At 41.0% G+C, this 23,247-nt stretch overlaps 1 protein-coding gene across 1 annotated transcript in view; it reads right to left on the bottom strand.

The window, feature by feature from the left end:
- Positions 1 to 14,558: 14,558 nt before the first annotated feature.
- luzp1 (leucine zipper protein 1) overlaps positions 14,559 to 23,247 on the bottom strand; it is a 30,588-nt gene continuing 21,899 nt past the window's right edge. The window contains exon 3 of the mRNA XM_068006747.1: positions 14,559 to 21,100. Coding sequence (XP_067862848.1) covers positions 21,062 to 21,100 — 39 coding nt within the window. The 3' untranslated portion in view covers positions 14,559 to 21,061. The remainder of the gene's footprint in view (positions 21,101 to 23,247) is intronic.

The following is a 23,247-nucleotide window of genomic DNA, read 5'->3' as shown; positions in this document are numbered from 1 at the left end:
CTGAAGTGTGGCTACTGGGGGCGTGGCTGCCACCAGCTATGGAACTGTACCCCAATATATCACCAGGCCTGAAGGAAGGTGGGGTGAAGGGAGGAAATTGAAGAGAAAGAAAGACGATAGTTTTAAATAATACAGCTGAACACATTTTTGCAGTTACGGACCGCAGCCTCCGTCAACAAATGAAGGAAAGGAACTGAACTACAGACAACCAAAAAAAGTGGAATGGTTCTGCAAATCAGTGCTGTCCTTCAGTGAGCAGTACAGTCATGTAACTCTTCCATCGGATTTAATATGCAGCCATGGAAGTTGTACATTTTCGTCATACTTCAAACTGCTTTCACAATTGTAGGCAGTGGAATTTAACCACTCCTTGGTTGATACCAGTTTTTACCCCTACCCTGCCTTTTGTTTGTTGACCATTTCAAAAAAAGAAAATCTCTTTTCAAATATCTCCATTTTGGTGAGCCTTATTACTATTTATGCCAATTTTTGAGCAAAATGTATTTTTGCCCCTCTTTCTCCAATTTCTCATTTGATGGGGCTCTTGGATGACCTACTCTTTGACCTTTGCTTATACTGTGTAGTTGTTAGGTTTGTGACAGTGTCTTGGGACATCTAGATCACCAGTTTCTCCTCTCTCTTCACAGACCCTTGGCTAAGACTAAAAACACAGTGTGGGAAACTACAGGTACAAACTTATCCTATCACCGGGTGACACAGTGACTAGATATACATGTACCACCCTCAGCATGGTAGTGCAGTGTTATTGTACTGGAATGGTAAGCCTGAAAATGGGTTCAAACCCCCCACTCCCCGCACAGCAAATTGTGAATTGAATTCAGTAAGATCTGCTAATTTGTGACCATGAAAGCTGCTGGAACATTGTGAGAACCAACTGGTTTATTCATGTCATACAGGGAAGGAAATCTGCCACCCCGACCCAGTCTCACCTACATATTTACTTGGTTGTCAGAGCAACTAGGGATGAGCAATGAATGTGACCTTGCCAACATTACCACATCCTGTAAATAAAAAATGAGAAAAAATTCAATAGCCTATTTAGTGAGCCTCCTATTTCAGCTTTTTCCATCTAAATTTTTACAAAATCTTTTTGCCCACTTATCTCAAGTAGCAATGTGTAGCCATACACAACACAACTGTAGTCGTTTTTAGAAATTGATTGGCTTAACTTTAATCAAGCAGGATTGGTGTCTTAAGGCCAACAAATTGCATTTATATAGCGCCTTTAACATAGTGAAACGTCCCAAGGCGCTTCACAGGGGCGTTATCAAACAAAACCGAACCACATAAGGAGAAATCAGTACAGGTGACCAAAAGCTTGGTCAAAGAGGTAGATTTTAAGGAGTGTCTTAAAGGAGGAGAGAGAGACGGAGCGATTTAGGGAGGGAATTCCAGAGCTTGGGGCCTAGGCAGCTGAAGGCACGGCCGCCAATGTTGGAGTGATCAAAATCGGAGATGCGCAAGAGGCAAGAATTGGAGGAGCGCAGAGATAAAATCAACTCTTTAGAGTTAGATTGAAAGTGCAAAGGACACCACCTTTTCATAACTTAAGCTGCAGCTCTATCTAACTGTCCATCATTTTTATAGCACAGTCAAAAAGCTAAAGTGCAGTTGCAACACTGAAAAGAAAGGCTTGCATTTATTTTATACCTTATCACACCTGTCACTATTGTTGTGATGTAGGCAAACATTGTAGCTACTTTGTGCACAGTTGTTCCATGAACCACAGCAAGATGAATGACCAGTTAATCAGAATTTTTTTTTGTCTCGGTTGAGGGAGTCATGTTGGCCAGGATATCAGGAGAACTCCCAACTTTCCTTCCCATCGTGCCATGGGATCTTTAATGTCCACCTGAACGGACAGACAGGACCTTGGTTTAATTGTACTTTATTCAGTACATATTCCAACATTTGGAAGTTTACTGCAATTCTGCCTATCAAGCCAAAAATAACTTCTCTTGGCAGGGTTACAAATATTTGATCTTAATAGGATTTGTAGGGACTTCAAAGTAACTTTACAGAGTTCAGTTTCTTTCACTGGGAATCTAACCCCAGATACATCAGGTTAATCTGTGATCTGAAACTTGTTCCAACACCTACAATAATCTCAACTGGCAGTGCGTTCTACAGTCATAAGACAAATTACATAAAATGTACAGCACAGTAACAGGTCATTCGGCCCAACGTCCATGCAGGTGTTTATGCTCCACACGAGCCTCCTCCCACCCCTCCTCATCTAACCCTATTGGCATAAGCTTCTATTCCTTTCTCCCTCATCTAGCTGTTTATCTAGCTGTCCCCTTAAATACATCTTTGCTATTTGCCTCAACTACTCCCTGTGGTAGTGAGTTCCACATTCTAACCACAGGTTAGATTTGGCTCATTATTGTACCTGTGCCTATCCTGGCCTCCATGGAAGCCCAAGGCCAGGTGGAAGATGAACTTGATTGAGAGTATGCTGGTTTAACTATTTGAAAGGGACTAGATAGCGTAGATCATGACAAGCTATTTCACCTTGTCCAGAATAGTAGAACCAGAGGGCACGGCCTGTGCTCGAAGGGGGTAAATTCACAACTAATCTATGTTAACAATATTTCAATGATAAAGTAGTCAATCTATGGAAAAGGCTCCCTAGAGAGATGATGGAAGCAGTTAGTATTGATTCATTCAAATGCAAATTAGATAGATTTCTTTCAGAAAATAACATTTTGGGATACAGAATATGAGTAATTTGAGACATGCCATATGGTAAGTGCAGCAGGCTTGGGAGGAATAGGTGACTTTGGACCTATGGTTCCCAAAGGTCTCCATCACTGTGGGTTTTCCTCGCCTCATGTCTGGGTCTGTTGTAGACTAATTGATAGAGATTGATTGCTGTGATTAGTCAACAACTCCATTGTCGTTGTATCAGCGACTACCAGGATGGTAGAAGGAGAACTGGATGGACCTTGGTCTTTTTTCGTCGAGTAATTCCTATGTTCCCATGACAATTTCTATTTTTAAAGTAGTGCAGCAGGGATGAAGGCAGGTCAACATCATCAAAGCAAAACCTTAGAACCGAACCCTGATGAAGGGTCACACCCAGATGTTAAACCAATCCTTTCCTCTTTTAGGTGTTGATTAATCTGCTGGGTATTTCAAACCTTTCCTGTGTTTAAATCCTTTATACACTCGAGGCTATAAATTACTTTTGGCGATAATGTCAAACCAGTACTTAACATGTTCCTGTGATGTTCCTCCATCTGCTCTTTTAATGCATCAATCCATTTAAAATGAAATAGCAAAAAAAAAGCATATATGTGGTAATATCATATAGTATAATTTCAAGGTTCAAATTGCCTAGATAGTGAAAGAAATCCAGAATTTCTTGTCTTTTTAAAGTGAATTAATGTATGTTGATTCGAATCCTTTGGTGGTAATGTACTAACATTATAGTTGAAGAGTTGTACTGTAAGCATCACAGAAATATCTCTCAAAATCAATCTGCTATCAAATCCATTCAGCGGACATCCCATTTCAAAGCATGATTGGTTCAAAATCTCAATTTCTGGCACGTGCATGTAAGTAAATTCTCTGATGTCCACCAAAGAAACATTTATAACTAAAAGACTAATGCGGCACTAAATGAGATACATTATGCTTTCAGCCAACAAGAGAGAGAAGCTCAGAGTCACAAATGATTTTTGCTTCTAGCACTGTTAAGAGTGCAGTGTAGATGTGTCAGGTGCTCACAGCTATTTCCCAGCATGGAAGCCATCTGATACACAGCCCTGCATGTGCAGAGGATCGGCAGGTGTGCAGAAGAGCTTTGCCCCGCAGCATAATGGGACAACCTTGAGGCAGCATTAGAACTTTAAATGATACTTTTGTCAAAGCAATGTCCTTGATTTTTGTGAGCAATGTCCTGATAGCCAGCTGGGAGGTATTTTCTCTCTCCCTGTGAGTAAGTGTATGACATCCGCTCAGTGCCTATAATATATTTAAATAAAGCACAAGTTTGGTGGGACTTAGCAATATCACAGTAGAGGGCTTTTGTGGGTTGGCACAAGTTAAGGAGGACACCAGAGTAAGAATCTGGTGATGGAGTAAGACACACCACAAAGGGGTTGAGGTAAGATTCCCAGGCCCAGCTCATGTCTCCGTCTATGAAATGCTGATAATTTTTTTATCTTGTACATAGTAAATCCATTCTGTTTTGATGTGACCTCAATTGTTCTAGTGATTCATCTCTTGGGCTTCTGCTTGATTTTCTTTTTAATGTGATTTTTAGTGCACAAGTCCAAATAGCCAGTCAGTTCTAGTTCTGGAATTCTTTAGAACTCACAGTTTGGCTCCCCACATGAAGAATAGTGAAATAAAGGGAAGGACATGGGAGCTGCCAGCACCTGTGTAACTGTACCTCAGAAAAGCTCAGGGCCTTACAGAGAACAGATGGGAAAATTGGGGCAAATGATGGGAAGCTATTAAAAGACGGTTGGATGGCAGTTTGCTCCCATTAGACACATTCAGTGTATCCCAGCAAAATCATACTCCAGGTGTAAATGTTGCTGTGATTTTTGGAACTCCTACAGAATTCATATCAAAGAACTCTTCAGATTTCACATGCAGTGCTTCCATCTTATCCTGAATATCAAAAGGCAGAACAAAGTATCCCTCACAAGAGGTGCAGCATTAAGTTGATGATCGTAAATGGGCAGCTGAACTGGATCTACCACATGGTGGGAATGGATGAGGTCCAGCTCCCAAAATGAATCTTTTGTGAGGAGGTCAAGGAGGGGAAAGTTAACACTAGCAGTTGGTACAAGCAGTTCAAAGCCACGCTCAAGCAAAATATGGTCAACTATGCCATGCTAGTGGAGGATTTAGAATGTTGCTGTGAATTGGTGAGGTTTGGGAGTCATCATTCACAAAGGAATGGCACGTTGCTAAAGCCAGTAGCTGGTAGCAGAAGAGAAAGGAGAGGAAAGTCAGTCCGATTGGTGAAGTTTAACAGTGAGATGTTTTACAGGAAGATGGTAATGCCTAGCACTCCGCCTCACAAGGTGTGTGAGGTAACTGCAATGGTGTGATTGTTCTTGAAAGGATTCCCATGGTAATAAATTACAGCTTTGGCTACTCACTTTTAGTTCTGGCTGGAGGAATGAACTCTGTAGATTGGAAATTCCATTTGTTGGAGAAGACAGGACAATATGGCAGGCATCCCACATGATCTCCAGTGCACCACATACCATAATTAGGGGGTAGTTGTTAATCTGGAGTATGCTATCTCACTCACAGCTTGTATAAGGATGCAGATTTCAACTCATAGCAGACATGGTCTGCTGGAGGAAGCCCAAACTGGAACATGTTCTTGAAACAATCTTCAGGCTCTTAATACACCAGATAGGCCGCACCTAAACACTAATTCCTGATTTATGTCATTTGATCTTTTCAATTTTGGTAGTGGTCTACACTATGGGCTTTGGCATTTCACCTTGGTTTCTTCATTTTAAAAAATGGATATACTCGGTGAATCAGATAGTTCCATTAAGACTTACAATATAGCTGCTTAAAATGTAGACAGTATTTACATACAATGCATATGGTAAAGACTTTAAATATCTTTGTCTTCATTTCTATATATAATTTTTGTATTTGTTGGTATTTTAATCATTTTATTATGGTAGATAACTGGCTTTGGTTATAGATCAAACGCTCTCAGTGTGAAGAAATGTCCATTTCTAGTTGTTCTTGCTTTCCTTTTGTGTGGTGATAAAACTATTCCTGTGGGATTTAATTTCTTGCAGTGCACACAGTCCTCTTTGAACCGTGAGATGTTCTTAATGGAGTGCATGTGGCTCCCAGCTGTGGCACATGACTTCTTTTGAACCACAAGTGAACCTGACCACATTACCGACACGCACCGGTATCATCATCATCTTACTTACGGTGGTAGGTTTCATATCTGAAGTGAGTTGGCAGCTGTATGTTCCATTTATACCATGGGTCCTTCTTCTACTGTTCCTGCGGGTTGGTGGACTTATTAGTGGTATATGATTTTTATCCCATGGCTTCACGGTGCACGGCCAAGGTATCATTTTCTTTTAATTCTAATTAGATCATAGGATAACCCACGACTTGAAAAATAGTTTTTAATTTCCTTTAATTGCTAAGGAACAGTCATTTAAAAGTATTTATTCACCTTTGCAACTGTCAATCAACGATACGAGCATGGTTTCTGATCTGATAGCTGATTATGTTCCCAGTCAATTTAGGATTATTTTGGGAGCGACTTAAGAATTAAAGGAGATTGTGGTGACATGCAGTTTTTAATATGCCTTTATGTGGGAGGTGGGGGAGGGTGTGCAGTTATGGGATTGGTTTGCTTCCTACTTATTTATTTGTGCAGAAAGACACATCTGGGAGTATTACACGACATCAGTACAATTAAAGTGTTCAGATGATGCTAATCTGTAGAGTAAGCTTTCTTAATCTAAATCTAAATCCTCAGCTTGTGTTACTGCTTTTAAAATGGGATCTCGTCCAGACACTTGTATTTTGCTTATATAAAAAAATGCCTTATTATCATCTCTCAGAAACATCCCACAGCATTTCACGCAGTGAATAACTTTTGAAATACAACTGATTGTTGTTGGCAAACATGGCAACTATTTTGCAGATAGCAAGATCCCACAAAGAGCTTTAAGATGAATGACCAATTATTCTGTTTTTAGGGTGTTGGGTGGAGGGATAAATGTTGGCCAGGAAACTGGGAGAACTTCCTGCTGCTCTTCAAATAGTGCCATGGCATCTTTAATGTCCACCTGAACCACCACAATAGGTAGATGTTGGTCTGAAGGACACCACCTCTGAGAATACAACACCTCTTTAGTATTCCAAAGGTGCATGAGCCTAAATCATGGGTCGGATTTTGCCGTTATTTAGGTGCAAATTGGACAGTAACTTCCAGCAACCGCACATGCGCAGTTAAACGTGGAAATCTGGGAGTTGCCGCCAGAGATGCCCTGCTCCTCCCAAAAGCTGTGCGAAAACGGCATCTCGCTGTCTGACTCACCGTTCAAATGTATTGAACAGCATAAAGTTCCTGTACTTGCCTGATAGATACGGACTAAACTCGCCAAAAAAAGTTAAGTCAAATCATTTCAAGTCTAAATACCCTATTAACGGCGTAGTAAGTCTTAATTACTGCCAAACAACCTCTCTGACACTGAAAATTAACTTTTTCAAGTGTGGAGTCTCATTCCTTCAGAGTTTAATTAATTTTGGGCATTTAAAAAAAATGTAAATCAATCTTTTCTTTCTGTCTCTTTTATCTCTGCCTCTTAATTCAATATTTCTTACCCTCTCTTTATTTTTGCTTTCTGTACCTGATTTGACATTGAATTTACTTTTCTAACTTACACTTCCTGGTTCTGACTCTGTGCTGTTATTAACGATGCTTCAATCTGATTGGTTAAGGAGATACACACAGTTGCTTGCCCTGTTCACACAGGTCCCAGATGCCTTGTAGAGGGCGCCATGCTTTTTGGATTTCTAGTTTTCAGGACCTTGCTGTGCAAACACTCATAGAAAGTCTATGGGCCAGTGCAAATCTAACGAATGGCATTCACCGCTCACAGCAAGATTTGGCCCTGAGTGTTTATCACAAAATAGGGGGATTCTTGTATTTTATTTAATGTCATGTTGAATATTTAGGGTAAACCTGATTTCAATTGGCGCAGCTAGCTGTGTCTCTGGGAGGACCCCGTTCTTCTGTAGCAGTGCTGGCCAATACACATGACAGGCTTCACACTCCAACTTTGTGCATTCAATGGGGAACATATCTCCCAAATGGAAGTTTATTTTTTTGTTTAATTGTCTTTGCTCAGACATTAATTAAGTTAATAAGTCACTTGGTGACTAGAATATCCTATTTGAAATATTAATTTATGCAGATTGACAGACAATGGCACAGACACATTCTAATCTCTCTGATTTTTAAAATTTGTTCATGTGATGTGGGCATCGCTGGCAAGGCTGGCATTTATTGCCCATCCCTAATTGCCCTTGAGAAGGTGGTGGTGAGCCGTCTTCTTGAACCGCTGCAGTCCGTGTGGTGAAGGTTCTCCCACAGTGCTGTTAGGAAGGGAGTTCCAGGATTTTGACCCAGCGACGATGAAGGAACGGCGATATATTTCCAAGTCGGGATGGTGTGTGACTTGGAGGGGAACGTGCAGGTGGTGTTGTTCCCATGTGCCTGCTGCCCTTGTCCTTCTAGGTGGTAGAGGTTGCGGGTTTGGGAGGTGCTGTCGAAGAAGCCTTGGCGAGTTGCTGTGGATGGAACACACTGCAGCCACTGTGCGCCGGTGGTGAAGGGAGTGAATGTTTAGGGTGGTGGATGGGGTGCCAATCAAGTGGGCTGCTTTGTCCTGGATGGTGTCGAGCTTCTTGAGTGTTGTTGGAGCTGCACTCATCCAGGCAAGTGGAGAGAATTGCATCACACTCCTGACTTGTGCCTTGTAGATGGTGGAAATGCTTTGGGGAGTCAGGAGGTGAGTCACTCACCCCAGAATACCCAGCCTCTGACCTGCTCTTGTAGCCACAGTATTTATATGGCTGGCCCAGTTAAGTTTCTGGTCAATGGTGACCCTTAGGATGTTGATGGTGGGGAATTCGGCAATGGTAATGCTGTTGAATGTCAAGGGGAGGTGGTTTGACTCTCTCTTGAGAGAGAGCCTAAAATAAAACTGTCTAGTGCGGAGAAAGTAATGAGATTCAGACATTAGCACTTCACCTCACAAAGTGTGAGATCAACTGTGTCTGTTTACATCAATGAAATGGCTTCTACATAAAAGACATCCCTTGGCACAAATCTGGTTGCTCAGCTTTATTCTGGCAGGAGATCCAAACTCTATAGTTCAACTGAGATTTCCGACATGTGCACGTCACATCTGGAAGGTCCACGAAGAAACAACCCTGACTCACTCAAAAGTCTTGTTGTTTTTCAGATTTTGTAGGAAATACATTCTACAAAGGACGTATTCCCTTGTTGACTCACTGTAATTGTATTCTTTTCAAGTATTGTGCTGATTCAGTACCTTGCTGTATCATTTGGTTTATCTGTATTATTTAACTGGTAAATAAATCTGACCATGTAGTTTTGGCCTCAATGCATCAGTCTGTTGGCATGAGTGTGAATTGTGAGTGGTCTAGTCTGACTGGTTTGGAGTGAGTATTGTTGAGGCAGGAAGAGACCACTGATATGAATTATCTGTTTCAGATACTGTAAGCCCTGTATAATGTTGTTGAGGAATTTTTACCTGTGCTCTTAAACCAGAGCACAGCTGCAGGTCTTTTTACAATAGACATTGTTCATATCTCACTATAGTGTAATCTTTATTGATCTTTATAAAACAATCAGCATTAATGTAGTTGTGTAAAATTATTTCAATGATGTAACTTGCCACTGCTTTTTGACGCCTTTGACTGAGTTATAAAAATAATTAAGTTGTGAAATTATTTTATTTTGGACTGCCATTTGGAGTGGATGGAGAAAGATTCTGCAGTGCCCTGCTGATGTAAATAATTGTATTTGAATAAACAGTCAATCATCACCTGACACTGATCATATCTGAAAGTCATTTGGAATTTGACTTATTAGCAAATGTACTGAGAGATGTTCTCTACTCGTATTCATACTATAGAATAAGCTTGTTCCACTCGGGTGTGATGCCATTGTGACCAAAATGAAGTATTTTTTGTCTCTGATGATTTATTTATTGCTAAAGTCAGTTATTACTAGCTGGTTCTGTAAACTGCAGAAAATATACATTATGGTCTAAGATTCATTGTTAAGGAACATTTCTTGACACCTTTCTGCTTCAGTGTTGGTCTGTCCAGTTTGGTCATTTCGACACCTTAATTGGGTGCAGACAGATAGGCTGAGTTGTCTTGAACTTTAAATGGCAGCTGTACTTGTGTGGTTAAACATCCTGTCCAATATAATTAAAAGAAATATCATTTTTAATATCCTTCAAAGAATTTTGAATGGTCTATTTCTCCCAGTCAGCACTCATTCTGAACCCAACACAGATACAGGGCCAGTCCGAAGCTCTCTGACAATGTTTTTCAATGTAGCCATGATGTGGAGATGCCGGTGATGGACTGGGGTTGAAGGTGCTGAAGGTGTCCTGAAGGTGCTGATTGTGTCCTGAAGGTGCTGACTCGTGATGAATCATGGTTCCACAGACATTATCCACTCTGGTATCCTGGCCAAGTGACTACTCTTCATACACGAGCCCCTACACTGAGTGTTGGCAGGCTGTTTGATTCAAAACTGAGCACGATCCATCAGGCAACACTGGATAGCGATCATGAGCAAGGATCCATGGCTTATTTTTTCCACCATCCGCCCGACGAAGGAGGAAGCCTCCGAAAGCTTGTGGAATTTAATTTAAAATAAATTTGTTGGACTATAACTTGGTGTTGTAAAATAGTTTACAATTTTTCAATGTAAGCAGTGAGCGACTGCATTTAAAGGATCAATGCAGGAGAATTGTCGTCTTGTTTTGATATTTTGAGGAGAATAATAAGTTTTGTAATTATTGTAATATACTCTTTGTGTTGAGTACTGTTCATTTACTTGTTTAATATTAAATACATTTGTTTATTGGTTTGTAGCCTAAGCCACTGTCTAATAGAATGTATATTCTTCTCTTTTCTGAAGTTGAGGAGATCACGTGGCAGTATGTGATACATTCCAGTAAGTCGGAATACAGTGAGAAGGGTTCTCTGTTTAACCTTTGGGTCTTTCTACATTTGCCAGATGTTGGGCAGGTAAAGCCACCCTCTGGTTTGTAGGAGAGGTGACGCCACTTGCAGGAGTGGTTGACGACATTGAACCCAAAGAACAGAACTTGTGTAAAAACCCCCAAAAAACGTAACAACCACCTCCTACATTCATAACAGATACAATCTCCAGCTTCTTCGCAACATTGTGGATTTTCCCCCTCAATTTTTACCCATTGTGTCCTGAAGGTGCTGACTCGTGATGAATCATGGTTCCACAGACATTATCCACTCTGGTATCCTGGCCAAGTGACTACTCTTCATACACGAGCCCCTACACTGAGTGTTGGCAGGCTGTTTGATTCAAAACTGAGCACGATCCGTCAGGCAACACTGGATAGCGATCATGAGCAAGGATCCATGGCTTATGTTTTCCTCCTCGCTAGCCGAGGGATGCTGAGGCTAATAGTAGCAGCTCTATGGTCATCAGGGCTGAGGTCAACTCGATCAGCACCAACTGGGGATTAAATCTGGATCCTTCCTGTTCTGTATGGCTCACAGGGCAACCCAATGGGGAAGCTGTAAATCCATTATTGCTGCTGCAGAGTGCTACCATATTTATGTACTCAAGCTAATATTTGCTGTGAATGCTTGAACTCCAGAACATAGCATGGCTTACCTAATTGTAAGCAAATATTATTACAGTTTGAAGTGTCTTAAGACACCATTGTCTCTGGTATATTTTGGGGGCAGAATATTATCTATTTTGTGTAATGACTAGGACATTTTAAGCCTGAAGTGTGTCCAGTGCTGAACTGCATATATACGTGTAGTTTTTATAGTTATTGCACAGTTAAAGCATAGTGAAGTATGAAAATATAGTTTGATTTTATGTTGTCTGTTTTCGCAGAGTACAGTCCATTCATTGTGTTTGGGTTGGTTGCTATTTGCCTGTTAACTGACATTGCATCTTGATTGTAGGTCATTTGTATAACTGCTCGGTTATATTGCTGGGTTTATTGTGTTCTGCTTAATATTGTTTGATTTTCAGTTGTGGTTAAGAGTTAGTTTTCAATTTTAAAAAAAGGAGAGGCAACTGAAATAACTGGTTAATTAATTGAAAGTAATAGGTTATACAGAATGATGGATACCTGAAAACAATTACAAGGCCAGTAATCACATCAAAAACTTGCATAACATCATAAACTGTGAGAGTGAGGTGAAAGTGCGTTAATACAGTTTCTGAACTGTTAGTTGAGATGTTGGCTACGATATCACTGCAGGACATCTTTTCTATGTTATAATAGATTTTTTTTTTAGGCAAGGGTATTAAGGGTTACGGAACCAAGGCGGGTAGATGGAGTTAAGATACAGATCAGCCATGATCTAATTGAATGGCGGAACAGGCTCGAGGGGCTGAATGGCCTACTCCTGTTACTATGTTCCTTCCTATGTTCCCAACCCATACAATACAGTACATGGTGTGGCTTTATAGACCACTCTTAATTCAAGTTATTTGATAATTCAATTTTTTGTAGTACTAAATCCTGACTTCATTGTGTTATTTACATTGTTTAACTCAAAATATTGTAGCACAAAAGAAGACTTCAAATGACCAGGAATAGACTCTCCTCTGTTTCGAGTCCATATGTTGCCTGGCAGTAGTTGCCATAGTTGATGTTGATGTTCAGTGTGTTAGATGTTGATATCTGATCACCAAAGGTTTAATATTCGTGAGGTAATCGTTGCAAATTTAATCAATTGTTGGATTACTGGGAAAGAATTTATTATTGAGGTTTTTAAAAAACTGCAAACACTGGACATTTTTAATGGTTGTTTTTACACTGCCATGTTCCCAAATTGTCCAAAAACTAGGCGCAATGCAGAGGGGAAATGGGTGTTAATTGTTTTCTCCCTCATTCTGTCCCTAAATTTCTACAGATTTTCTGGTGTCTGTATGTGAAGGGGGTGCAGCAATATATATTACAGGCAAAGGGTGTCAAATGGCTCTGCACCCAGATTTCCTCTAATTGTGCTAGGTGCAGATCAGGGGCAAGTTGCCCCTGTAAAAGCCCTGTGAAAGGGCTTTGTCCTTGTTTTTTTAAAAATTAAAAATGGTTGTGCTGTTCATTACTGTGCCATTCTGCCTCTTGTAATACGGCTTGTTTGAAGGCGGATGAGGGGAAACAACTAAAAGCCCCCTTGACAGCTGCTGAAGAAATTTACCTGGCCCTCTCCTAAGCTACTAACAACTATCTTCCTATTGCAGAGCAACAATCTTCCCTCCAGGACAACTACTCCATCCCACCTTACATAAAAAGAGAAGCCTCACAGTGAAACTAACATTGTCCCCCTGGTACTGCACCATCATTCTTCACACCCACACTTGTTTTTTCTGTTCCTTCACCTACTGCTCATCACCATGGTGCTGCCCTTTAACGAAATCCCTCCGACGCTAACTGTAGGGTCGTCCAGTCACCTGCTTGGGGTGTTGCTGCCATCCTAGCCATGGGCTAATTCACAGGGACAACAAATAAATGGAAAGACCACAGAACTGCAAATTACCTGCTTCTGTTTGGCTAAAATACATTATCCAATAATCATTAGCAAAGACAGCTTGCAAATTCGCTGTGCCGTGCGCCTTCTCAGCCACAGAAATTAATATTACTTTTATGGGGCTTCCATTGTACCTGCCCCTTTAAGGTGGCTGTTGCCTTTAAGGCATAGGAAGCGTTCAAACTTCCTGTTCCCTTTTTGCCTGCGCCCAATAGTGTTCCTGGTGTATGCCTGCACTATGTAAATTAAGTCCGAGAGGAAATTTGGGCACTGAGGTCACGGTCCAGTAATAGAGCACACATCCTGTGCACTCCATCCAAATTGCCCTGGCTTCCCCTCTCCCTCCCCTAACAGCACTGGTAGAGGAAAACTGGAACTCTTAAAAGTAGAAACACAAAATGCTTGAAGTGCACAGGTGGTCAGTCAGTGACTGAAAGAGAGATTAATCTTTTGGGTGGGACCCTTCATTAGGACTGAAGAGTTAATATTTCAGTGTAACCATCATTCTCTGGTGGAGCTGCTGCGTATTTCCACCGTTTTATGTGTTTTGATATTATTGATCTGTCTTTTTATATTATTGATCTGTTTTTCTTTAATTCTTATTGAAGAAGAAAAATATTTTGTCAAATTCTGGAGGCTTCTGTTGCCGCAGGACCATTACTCGCTCTTGTTATTTGGAGAAATGCCAACTCATCTCAGTTTTAATTCATGAGATGCTGAGTGATTGCAGGTTCTTGCTAAAAGCTCACTCTTCTCCAGAAGAAGTGCTCTGATCTGGAAGGTATCTTCCGAATCAGAGGATTAGCAGCGTAATACCCTTGGGAATGTTTTTATTTTTGTACGGATTTATTTTACTTTGATCTTTTCCCTCCGCACACCCCCCCACCCCCGCAATAAAAAATTCCCCAAGTCCCGCTCCTCCCTTGGGTAGAAAGAATTAGCAGGAGAACTTTGCCATGCCTCTGCCAATACTATAACCAGCAGGTACGTGACAGCACCCTGAAGGAATTGGCTGTCAAGACTGATTCTTCCTTTCTCCCTGCGGCAGTTGCCTCCCAAAGAAGCAACAACTGAGACCATGAACAGTTATGTTGAGAATCATTCCATCACCCTGTGGCAAAATACATTGGAACTCCAGCATGTATCAACTGCATTACCCTCATTGCAGGAGTTGTTGTTAAACTAGAAAGACAACCACATCGCCACCAAATGCCTTATGATTAATATATTTTTTTTAATTGTGCAGTGGACAGTTTAAAGTCAGGAGAAATACATGCAGAAAACTCCACAGAAGGAGCAAACCAGGTAAACATGCGTTGGACACTAAATGTAAGCTGCTTTCCGCTTCTGACCTGAAGTCTCTTGCAGTCACTTGGTGAATAGACCAGTACAGTATGATATTGCAAGCTATTTAAAATACATAGAATGCATTTTCCCAAATAAATAATGTTATTGAAACTACTTTGTTACACATCTTTTTGTTACATTTACGGTCTTGTTTTTTTAAACTATTAAAATTGCTGCTTTTTAAAAAAAAATCTTTTACATCAAGCCAATCCCTGGCTATGTGCGTCTATGCAATGAACAGGCACCAGCGTTGCTTAATGTGATGTCACTGCTGTACCAGTCTATGATGGCTCTGAAATTACACCATGTCAGAAATTCCTCTGTCTGTCATTATAGTGGAGGAGTTAATCTGTTTAAAATGAACGGATTAATGCCCTAGCTAAAATAGCAGAAAGAGGAATTGCAGACGAGCACATTCTAAGTGTAATTTCAGGGCCAGTGTGAATTAAGGCTGTAATGCTATTCAAAATTATCATAATCTCATTTTAAAATATCTTTTCAATATATCATGATACATTTTATATGACATTTTAGATGCTGTTCATAGGAAAGAACAGTTGTGCAAGTTTTGTTCTACAGGAGTGAGCGTGTTTCGCTTTTCATGGCTTGATCAACCACTGGGGTTGCGTGCAGAGTGAATAACACACTTGAGTGAATTATGGCTGAATCATGCGCCACATTCCAGAACGTTCTTAGACCCAGCTCCAAATATTCATTAAACAGAATATTGCACCAATGGCACTGCGTCATCACTATAGGACAAATCCAGTCATCGGGAAGGCCATGCTCGAAGGGAACGTGGGTCAAAGGTAAGGCTACAATGCTGTAGTACCGGTTCTCCGACATACGGTACCTTTTGAGCACAGCTCCCCACTGGGAGCGCTGAATCTAACCGTATATGCTTAATTTGAGAAACCTGGGAGAAGGGGCTAAGTTCAGGACACCAGCAAGATTGAAAAGTACAGGAGAGAAGGTGGGACAAATCAGGAAGTGGTCATTAAATGATACCGAGCTTTGGTTTTAAAAGCCTGTAGATTGTAGGCAGAAGGGAAGACTGAGGGATGTATGACGTTTCACAGTTTTGAGGTCATGAGAAGGAATGAGCTAAGAGCAGAAGACATTGTGAAGGATTCTTGATATCAACAGTGTAGATACAGAGAAGAGTAGGATGGGAGGATTGCTTCCACGCTGGATTTCAAAAATGTGGGTTGAATTGGAGAAATGATCCGTGAGCAGTGGGTTGGTGAAAGACAAGATGTCTCATGTTTGTGAGCTATGCAGTTCAATGTTAATATATGTTCTACTTTCCAGTGGACTAGTATCCACTTTTATTTAGCCTCTTACACTCCTGCGACACGCCAAAAACTCTCTGAAGCCCGCCTTGCCATCAAGTGCAGTATCCTATATAAGACAAACATGTAGACAGAATCCTTAAAGAGCGTGTCTCTTTCTTTCTTTAGCAACAACTTAACGGGTAAGTAAGAAATTACTCATGATGCACTGAGGTCTGTTGAGCATGCCCAATACAAATGCTAAGTCCCATTCAGTAGTATCAAAGATCAAATCTATAGACATGTCCTTTAAAACAAGGCCATCTTCTGAAGTCATCTGTACATATCCTTTTTTTTTAAAAAAAAGAAAAATTAGGTTTGTATGGCACAAAGTTAATTTGACAAACCAATGAAACAAGATGGCTGATGCACATCTACCGACATTTTTTAGGTTGATGTAAATACTGTGAATATTATGGCAAAGTTAAGAAAATAGCGGTCATGTAGTGTAGATTTAATTTTGACATTTCAGCCTACGTTTCCCGTTCATTGAGGTGAATGGGCGGAAAATCAGAAGCAGGTACCCCAGCCTTCAAGCAATACCTGTTAGATCGACAAAAAGATCTCCCTTTCCAATTCTTCTTGTTTTTGGCACTTGATTGTTTTTTTGTAAAATAAAATTGTCGAGAATTCTAGGTGGGTTTCAGTATACAGTATATTGCACATTTACATCGATTTATGATATAGTTGTTGATAAGGAGATTGTTGACTGTTTTTAATGTGCAAAAAATTTGAGGCAGTTCATGTTGGCCAGGAAGCTCTTTAATGGTGTACGGTTTGCTGAAACATAGGTTTTGATTGTAATCAGTACTTCACTGTTACCGTTAAGTAGGCCAATCTTGTGGGCCATGCCAGCTTAAAACAGCGGACCATGGGTTAGAATCATTACTCAGAAGCAGTACACTGGTAGTATTACCTCACATTTCTTTTGGAAGGAATTACTTCTAGATTTATTTTTCTTTCTTCCTTCGACCAACATTAAATATATGATCCTTCGACATGTCTGCGTTTTTTGGTGCCATCAAAATCATTGGAATAATCATAAGGAATAATTTGCAGGGCTATGGGGAAAGAACAAGCAGGGGAGTCGGCACAGGCATGATGGGCCGAGTGGCCTCCTTCTGTGCCGTGAGATTCTATGATAATTAGGCCTAGCCGCCTCTGGTTAAAACCAGCTTCTATCCACAAGTGGGCATTTAGTGGTAGAAGCTGCCAGCATCAGAGCTGGGCATAATCTGAAACCATGGGCCAGGCGCTGATAACTAAGATTAGGTTAGCAATACGCTTATCATGCACAAGCCAAGGTGGTGAATGCGCAAGCAGGCTATTTGACCATAGAGGGCATCACAGCCAGTCCGATCCTGTTCTTGCCCAATGTCCACAGATACCATATTTCGATGCTATAGGCATAGAAATAATGAAGTATAATTACACAATATGTTCCATAAATACAGAAGCGTAATAATACTCACTTTTAGAACAGGATCTTTTCTTTTTACCCTCACCCCCACCCTTTCCAATTTCTCCCCGCCTATCCTGAAGGTGCTCAGTCATGCTAAGGTATGTTCCTAAGGTTGCCAGTCGTCCTCCAGAACTTCATCCAATTGGTTAAGTTTCACATGAACCTCGACAGTGAGTCTCCATAGGCTATTTGACTGTAGAGGGCATTATAACCAAGCCCAATCTCGTCCCTGGCCAACGCCCAGATGGCTATATTTTCTAGCAGGAGTCATTGGGTGGCAATCAGAGGATGTGCATGATATCGGTTATACAGGACAGATATCACCTGCAACGCAAGTTAATCTTACAATTTCACAAACTCCAAGTTGTTAAAGTTTATGCTGTAGTAGGAACTTATGCAATGTGGGACCCAGTATATTTGCAGCTGACATTTTTATAACCGTCGTTCTTGGCTGCCCCAGAAACTGAACCTGTCCAAGAATCTCCTCACTGAGGTGGTAATGGCTATTTTAATTTTGGAGCTATTACTGCGGGGAAATTTTTAATAAGATATGAGTCAATGTCAAATGCTGGTTCTTGTTTTTTTTTACACTTTCTGACCTATTAGTAATCATTTATAGAAGAAAAATGTACTCAGATATAACACCTCCAGAAGACGGCCTCAAAATCAAATCTTAAACTTTCAATTGTCAAGAGGGAAAAACTCAGGACATTTAAAAATCTTTCAGAACTTTCTTCTGTTGCCATTTTTTTCTCCACTCCTCTCCTGAAGTTGCTGATTCTAAATGGGGCACAGGTTCTATAGATGCTGCCAGCACTCCAGGGCCTCACCCAGTAGACCATTCTTGCTTGTAGGAGTGTAAAACAGCAAGGCTATTGATGCTACCCTCACTGGGTGTCCACACACACACAGGCACTTTCCAGCAGGAGTCACTGGGTAGCAAATGAGAGCTGGAACTCTGGCTGATTTATTTATTTTCTTTTCCCCACTTCCCACCTCCCTAGCCCAATTATGCAGAGGCCATTTCTAGCATCCCAGCTGCTGTCCCGGCTGAAACAAGCTAACATGGCACCGGTCCGGGAAGATAATTGTTTTAAAACACCTCTGAAAATATCAGCCTAATGGTTGCACCAGTATTAAGGTGCATTTTTAAAACCAAATATTGCACCATTTTTGTTAAAATTGCAGAACTTTCACCAGATATTTTCTTTTGTACTTGGACATTAATTAACGGTAACATCAATTATCATTAAAGGGATACTAATGACAATTGGAAGACCAAATGCCCCACTGAACGTACGACAGTGACAATTTGTGCTGCTTTTAAACTGCAAGGTTTCAAAAAACAAAACCACTTAATATTTTTGAGCCTTTCTGGTCAGATATGTCCGTGTTCCTCCAATGGTTAAAAGTCATCAACTGGAACATAAACTGCATGTTACCTTGATCATGATCTTTACATGAAACAAAAAAAAGTTGCCATCACTTCCCTGTCAGTACACAGTGTGGAGAGATTATGTTATGATACTTGGGTCTATGCCCGAGATGGACATGGTTTTGAAGAGGCAAATGCCACAAAAGCCAATATTTTGAATATGCCAGTACAGTGTAGCTATGATGTGTCTTCTGTCTGCGGCAAAAGTTTTATCTGGACTAAAAGTGAGTATGTATTCCTTTTGTTATGGATGAAAGTGACCCTTTTAAGAAATTCATTGGCTGATTTATCGTGACTCCTTTTATAGACACAGCATGATTTTCCAGATGGCTTTTCAGCACAAGTGCTATTTGCCCAAGGAACAATGGGATCAGAAAGATGCATTTATGAGATCAGTTATGTGCAGTAACAATGTCTGCAATGACCTGCTTAGGGTACCACATCCTAATTTACAATTGATGCAACGTTCAAATTCACAGCAGCACTACAGCCAATGGGACAAGTGTGCCTCTCACAAATGGATGCAAATCAGATGTAGCTGCTCTTTGGAGAGATTCAGGGCCCTGTTTCTGGGTTAGTGCCGTTAACCTTCGGACCTAAAGGTCTTGAATATACAGCAAATTTTTCATCTCGGAGATAAGCTGTATAGTCCGTCCCACAAGCGTAAATCTCTGGCTGGTTAATTGTAGACTGGTGTGGCACTAATGAGGAATGTGGAGACATTTGAAGTCTAGACCATGCCTCCTTCTTGCTGAAGGAGAAAATGTGGTGGCGGGTGTAACAATGGCTGTTTAACATTGGGGGCAGTAAATAAATTCAATTATGGAAAAAAAAGATGTGAGTTCTACAGACGATTTATCAGAGCTCTAATGTACTTGCCATTCAACCCTGCCTGGTGCTGAGCACTGGGGTAGACATGTTATCTATGCTACGTTGCTCAGTGTTGCTCTGGTAATTAAAACCTGTTTTCTCATTCTCAGGGAGTTGTGCTGCCACTAAATGCCCTTCAATTATGAGCACTTAGTGTGCAGTCTACTGAGGTTAAGGTTAATTATGTGCTACCCCTTGTCCCTTCTCCTGGGGGGGGCGGGGGGTGAAGGGAGGTGTTTGTTATAGGAATATAGGAATGTACAAGACCGGAAAAGACCATTGCGGTTAATCCAGCTGGTCTCAATATTCACTATGGAATGTCTGAGGGGAGAAAGTTAACGGTCAATCATTTATCTTTACCTCAGATTTAATGAACACAAAGCTTTTAATTGCACTAAGAGTTCTTGTGGTGCTTCCTGGTCACTGTATATATGACATAAAAAACAAAAGTTAGAATGGCCTCTGACATGCAAAGAAACATAAATGTTAAGGATGTTATGAATAGAGTAGAATAGCTGAATATCCTGATACTCTCAAGAATCCTTTTGTCTTTAACCCCCAGAGACCATTCTAACGTCCTCCCATAATGTACATACTGCGAACTGGTGACTGTGGTACTCTTGCATATTCTGGTTTATCAACCGCCCCCTTTTTTCTTTTTTTAATTTCTTTTTACATTTTTTTTTAAAAGAAAACTTTCACCGAGTACAAAGAACAATTATATACATACTGGTTGCTTATTCAGCACACTGAATTACACTCTACACTGGGTAGTCAATACTTATTGGGGCCTTATCCTTTTTCTTCTTGAAAATCAAATATGCATATTTGTACAACTTTCGCCTAGGGAAGTCACCACTGGATGATTGAATTGGCCTTGAACTCTTGCCTCTACTGCATTCGTCTGGATTTCCTAGCCCGTTTCTCTTCCCTCAAAAGTAATGGTGCAGCTTTAAGAGCATCCTGATACTCCCAGGCTCAGTTAAAATTTTCACAGGCTCCATCTTTAGTTCAGTGCACGCAGTGATAGTGGAAGGATGGAGCTCTCCTTCCCCTGAGTGAAGTATTTGCAGTTGCCTCCCCCGTCTATTGCGAACAGCTGGCAGAACTACGTCCAAACGTAATCATTTCTAGAAAAATATAGGTGTAATATGATTGCTTTAGTTCAGAGAGTGTACAGGATGAAAATGATCCCTATATTGCAGAAGCTTGTACAGTGCTTTATTAACACTAAAAACTGCAGTGCGACTTTGAAGACCAATAACAGAGGCTTCACCGTCTTGAGGTCATCCTTATTTGGGAGAGAATACCCTGGAAAGTCAAAGGAAACCAATATTAATCCTTTGGGTCCGAGGTGTAAGTTTTGTTTAATACATAATTTTACATTTCCAAACATTGTGTAGTCATTCTGTTACAGTTAACTTGGACTTTCATTTAAGGCTTAGCTGAATGGTTTTTAACCTTTGCAATTGATGCAACAATTAGCGCCTATTACTCCTAAATTCATGAATAAAACTGTAAAATTCCCAACTTCTCTCGATCCATTACCCAGGAGTGTCGACACTTATTTACAGAATGCCCATAGCTCCAACGCCCTTTCTCCTTCCTGCCTCCTCACTGTGTTGAAATCAAGACATATCCCATTGTCTTTCAATCTTTCCCAGGGTCTGATAAATGGTGGTGCACCTCCTTAAATCTCCCCTTCCTCCCAAGCTTAGTGTCACCTTGCCACAACTTCTTCATTTATTCCTAGTGTTTTCAACCTTATTATGTCCTGCATTATGGCCCTTGGATCATCATTTATATTTCTTAATTTAAAAATAAGAACATATATTGATGGGTGAAAACAATCAGGCTGCTGCCTGAAAAGTGGGAAACCCATTCTGAAGGACCCAAGTGGAGGAGTAGCCTATCCACAAAAAGTACTTGTAAGTTGGAAGGTTCCATCTCAATGTCTATGGATGAAAGTGGAGGATAATGGAAGATCAACAATGTTAAACTTCTCATTTAGTTGATAGTAACTCTTTGAATACTTAAATCATTGGCACATAATGGGAAGCCAAGTGATTTCTTCTGTCAATTAGAGAAAAGAAAGAAAGATTTGCATCTATATCGTGCCTTTCACAACCTCAGGACGTCCCAAAGTGCTTTACAGCCAATGAAGTACTTTTGGAACGTAGTCACTGTTGTAATGTAGAAAACGCGGCAGCCAATTTTGCGCACAGCAAGCTCCTGCAAACAGCAATGTGATAATGACCAGATGATCTGTTTTAGGTGTTGGTTGAGGGATAAATATTGGCCGGGACACCGGGAAGAACTCCCCTGCTCTTCTTTGAAATAGTGCCGTGGGATCTTTTACGTCCACCTAAGAGTAATTATACTTTATAAAATCCTGATGTTAAGAGCCACATTGGACTGAATGGGATGTACCAGTATTGAGGGCACCAGCACCAGGCCTCTATCAGCCAGTTCCATCAATCTAGTCTGAGCGTCCATATTGTAACAAAACAGATAAGTACACAGTGCTATTGAAGCAGTAATAGGCCTGTAAGAACTGAGCATATTCTGAATATCAGTACTAGCATTATTTAGGCTTGTCCAAAAAAAGAGGGGCAGTAGGTGAATATATGCTTTCTTTTTCTGATTTTAAAGTTGTATGATAGTAGGAATGGTATTCTGGAAAGATGGTATCAAATGGGCTGAACGTCGTTCTTCATCCACATAGAACTTGTGACCTTTCAAATGATAACGTAAAAGGGTAGATATTAGTGTCAGCAGGAGGACCGGCCTTTAAAATGGACAGGGCCTCATTATAATGCCGCTGGAAAACTGCAGATGTCAAATGGATGCCCCTCTGCTGCTTGCTGTCTCCGGGCTGGTGCAATATGGGGTGGCCTGGAGGCTAGCAGGATGGTAGGCCTGGGAGAAGGGCTGTGATCTTGGGGTGGGGGGTCTGGGAGGAGCCGGGAAGACCCAAGACGGCAATGTATTCTTGTGGAGCCTGGAAGAGCTCCTTCTGGCCCCACAAAAATAATTTTAAAACTTACCAGTTTGGGCCTCTTCTGCTGTACCGCTAGGAGACACCATGACTCACTCTCCGCCCGGGAGGTGGTTAAAATGGCTTTGGGATCCTATGTGTGTTGTAAGTCGCCGATTTGCAGAAATTAAATGAGGCTCCTGCCTGGTTCATGCAGGCTCCTCGGCCACCCAGTGGAAGGTCCCGGGAAAAATGACGGCAGAGTTGGACTGGGTGGCAAGTCCACCACCTCCATTTTAACTCCGTTATCGTCCCGTTTCCACCAGGAGGAGGGAGTTAAAATCTCCCCCAGGGTTTAGTGCATTTAGTGTTCCATCTTGCCTGCTACTAAAAGTGTTTATCACATTGGCTGTTGTACAGTAGCAATGAACGCTGTGGACTAAAAGCTCAAAAGGCCTATTTACTAGGAATAAGGAATTGG

This window comes from Heptranchias perlo, chromosome 26 (genome assembly GCF_035084215.1).
Source record: "Heptranchias perlo isolate sHepPer1 chromosome 26, sHepPer1.hap1, whole genome shotgun sequence".
Taxonomy (NCBI): Eukaryota; Metazoa; Chordata; class Chondrichthyes; order Hexanchiformes; family Hexanchidae; genus Heptranchias; species Heptranchias perlo.
The sequence above is the reverse complement of the archived record's forward strand: the minus strand, read 5'-3'. Positions and strand labels throughout refer to the sequence as shown.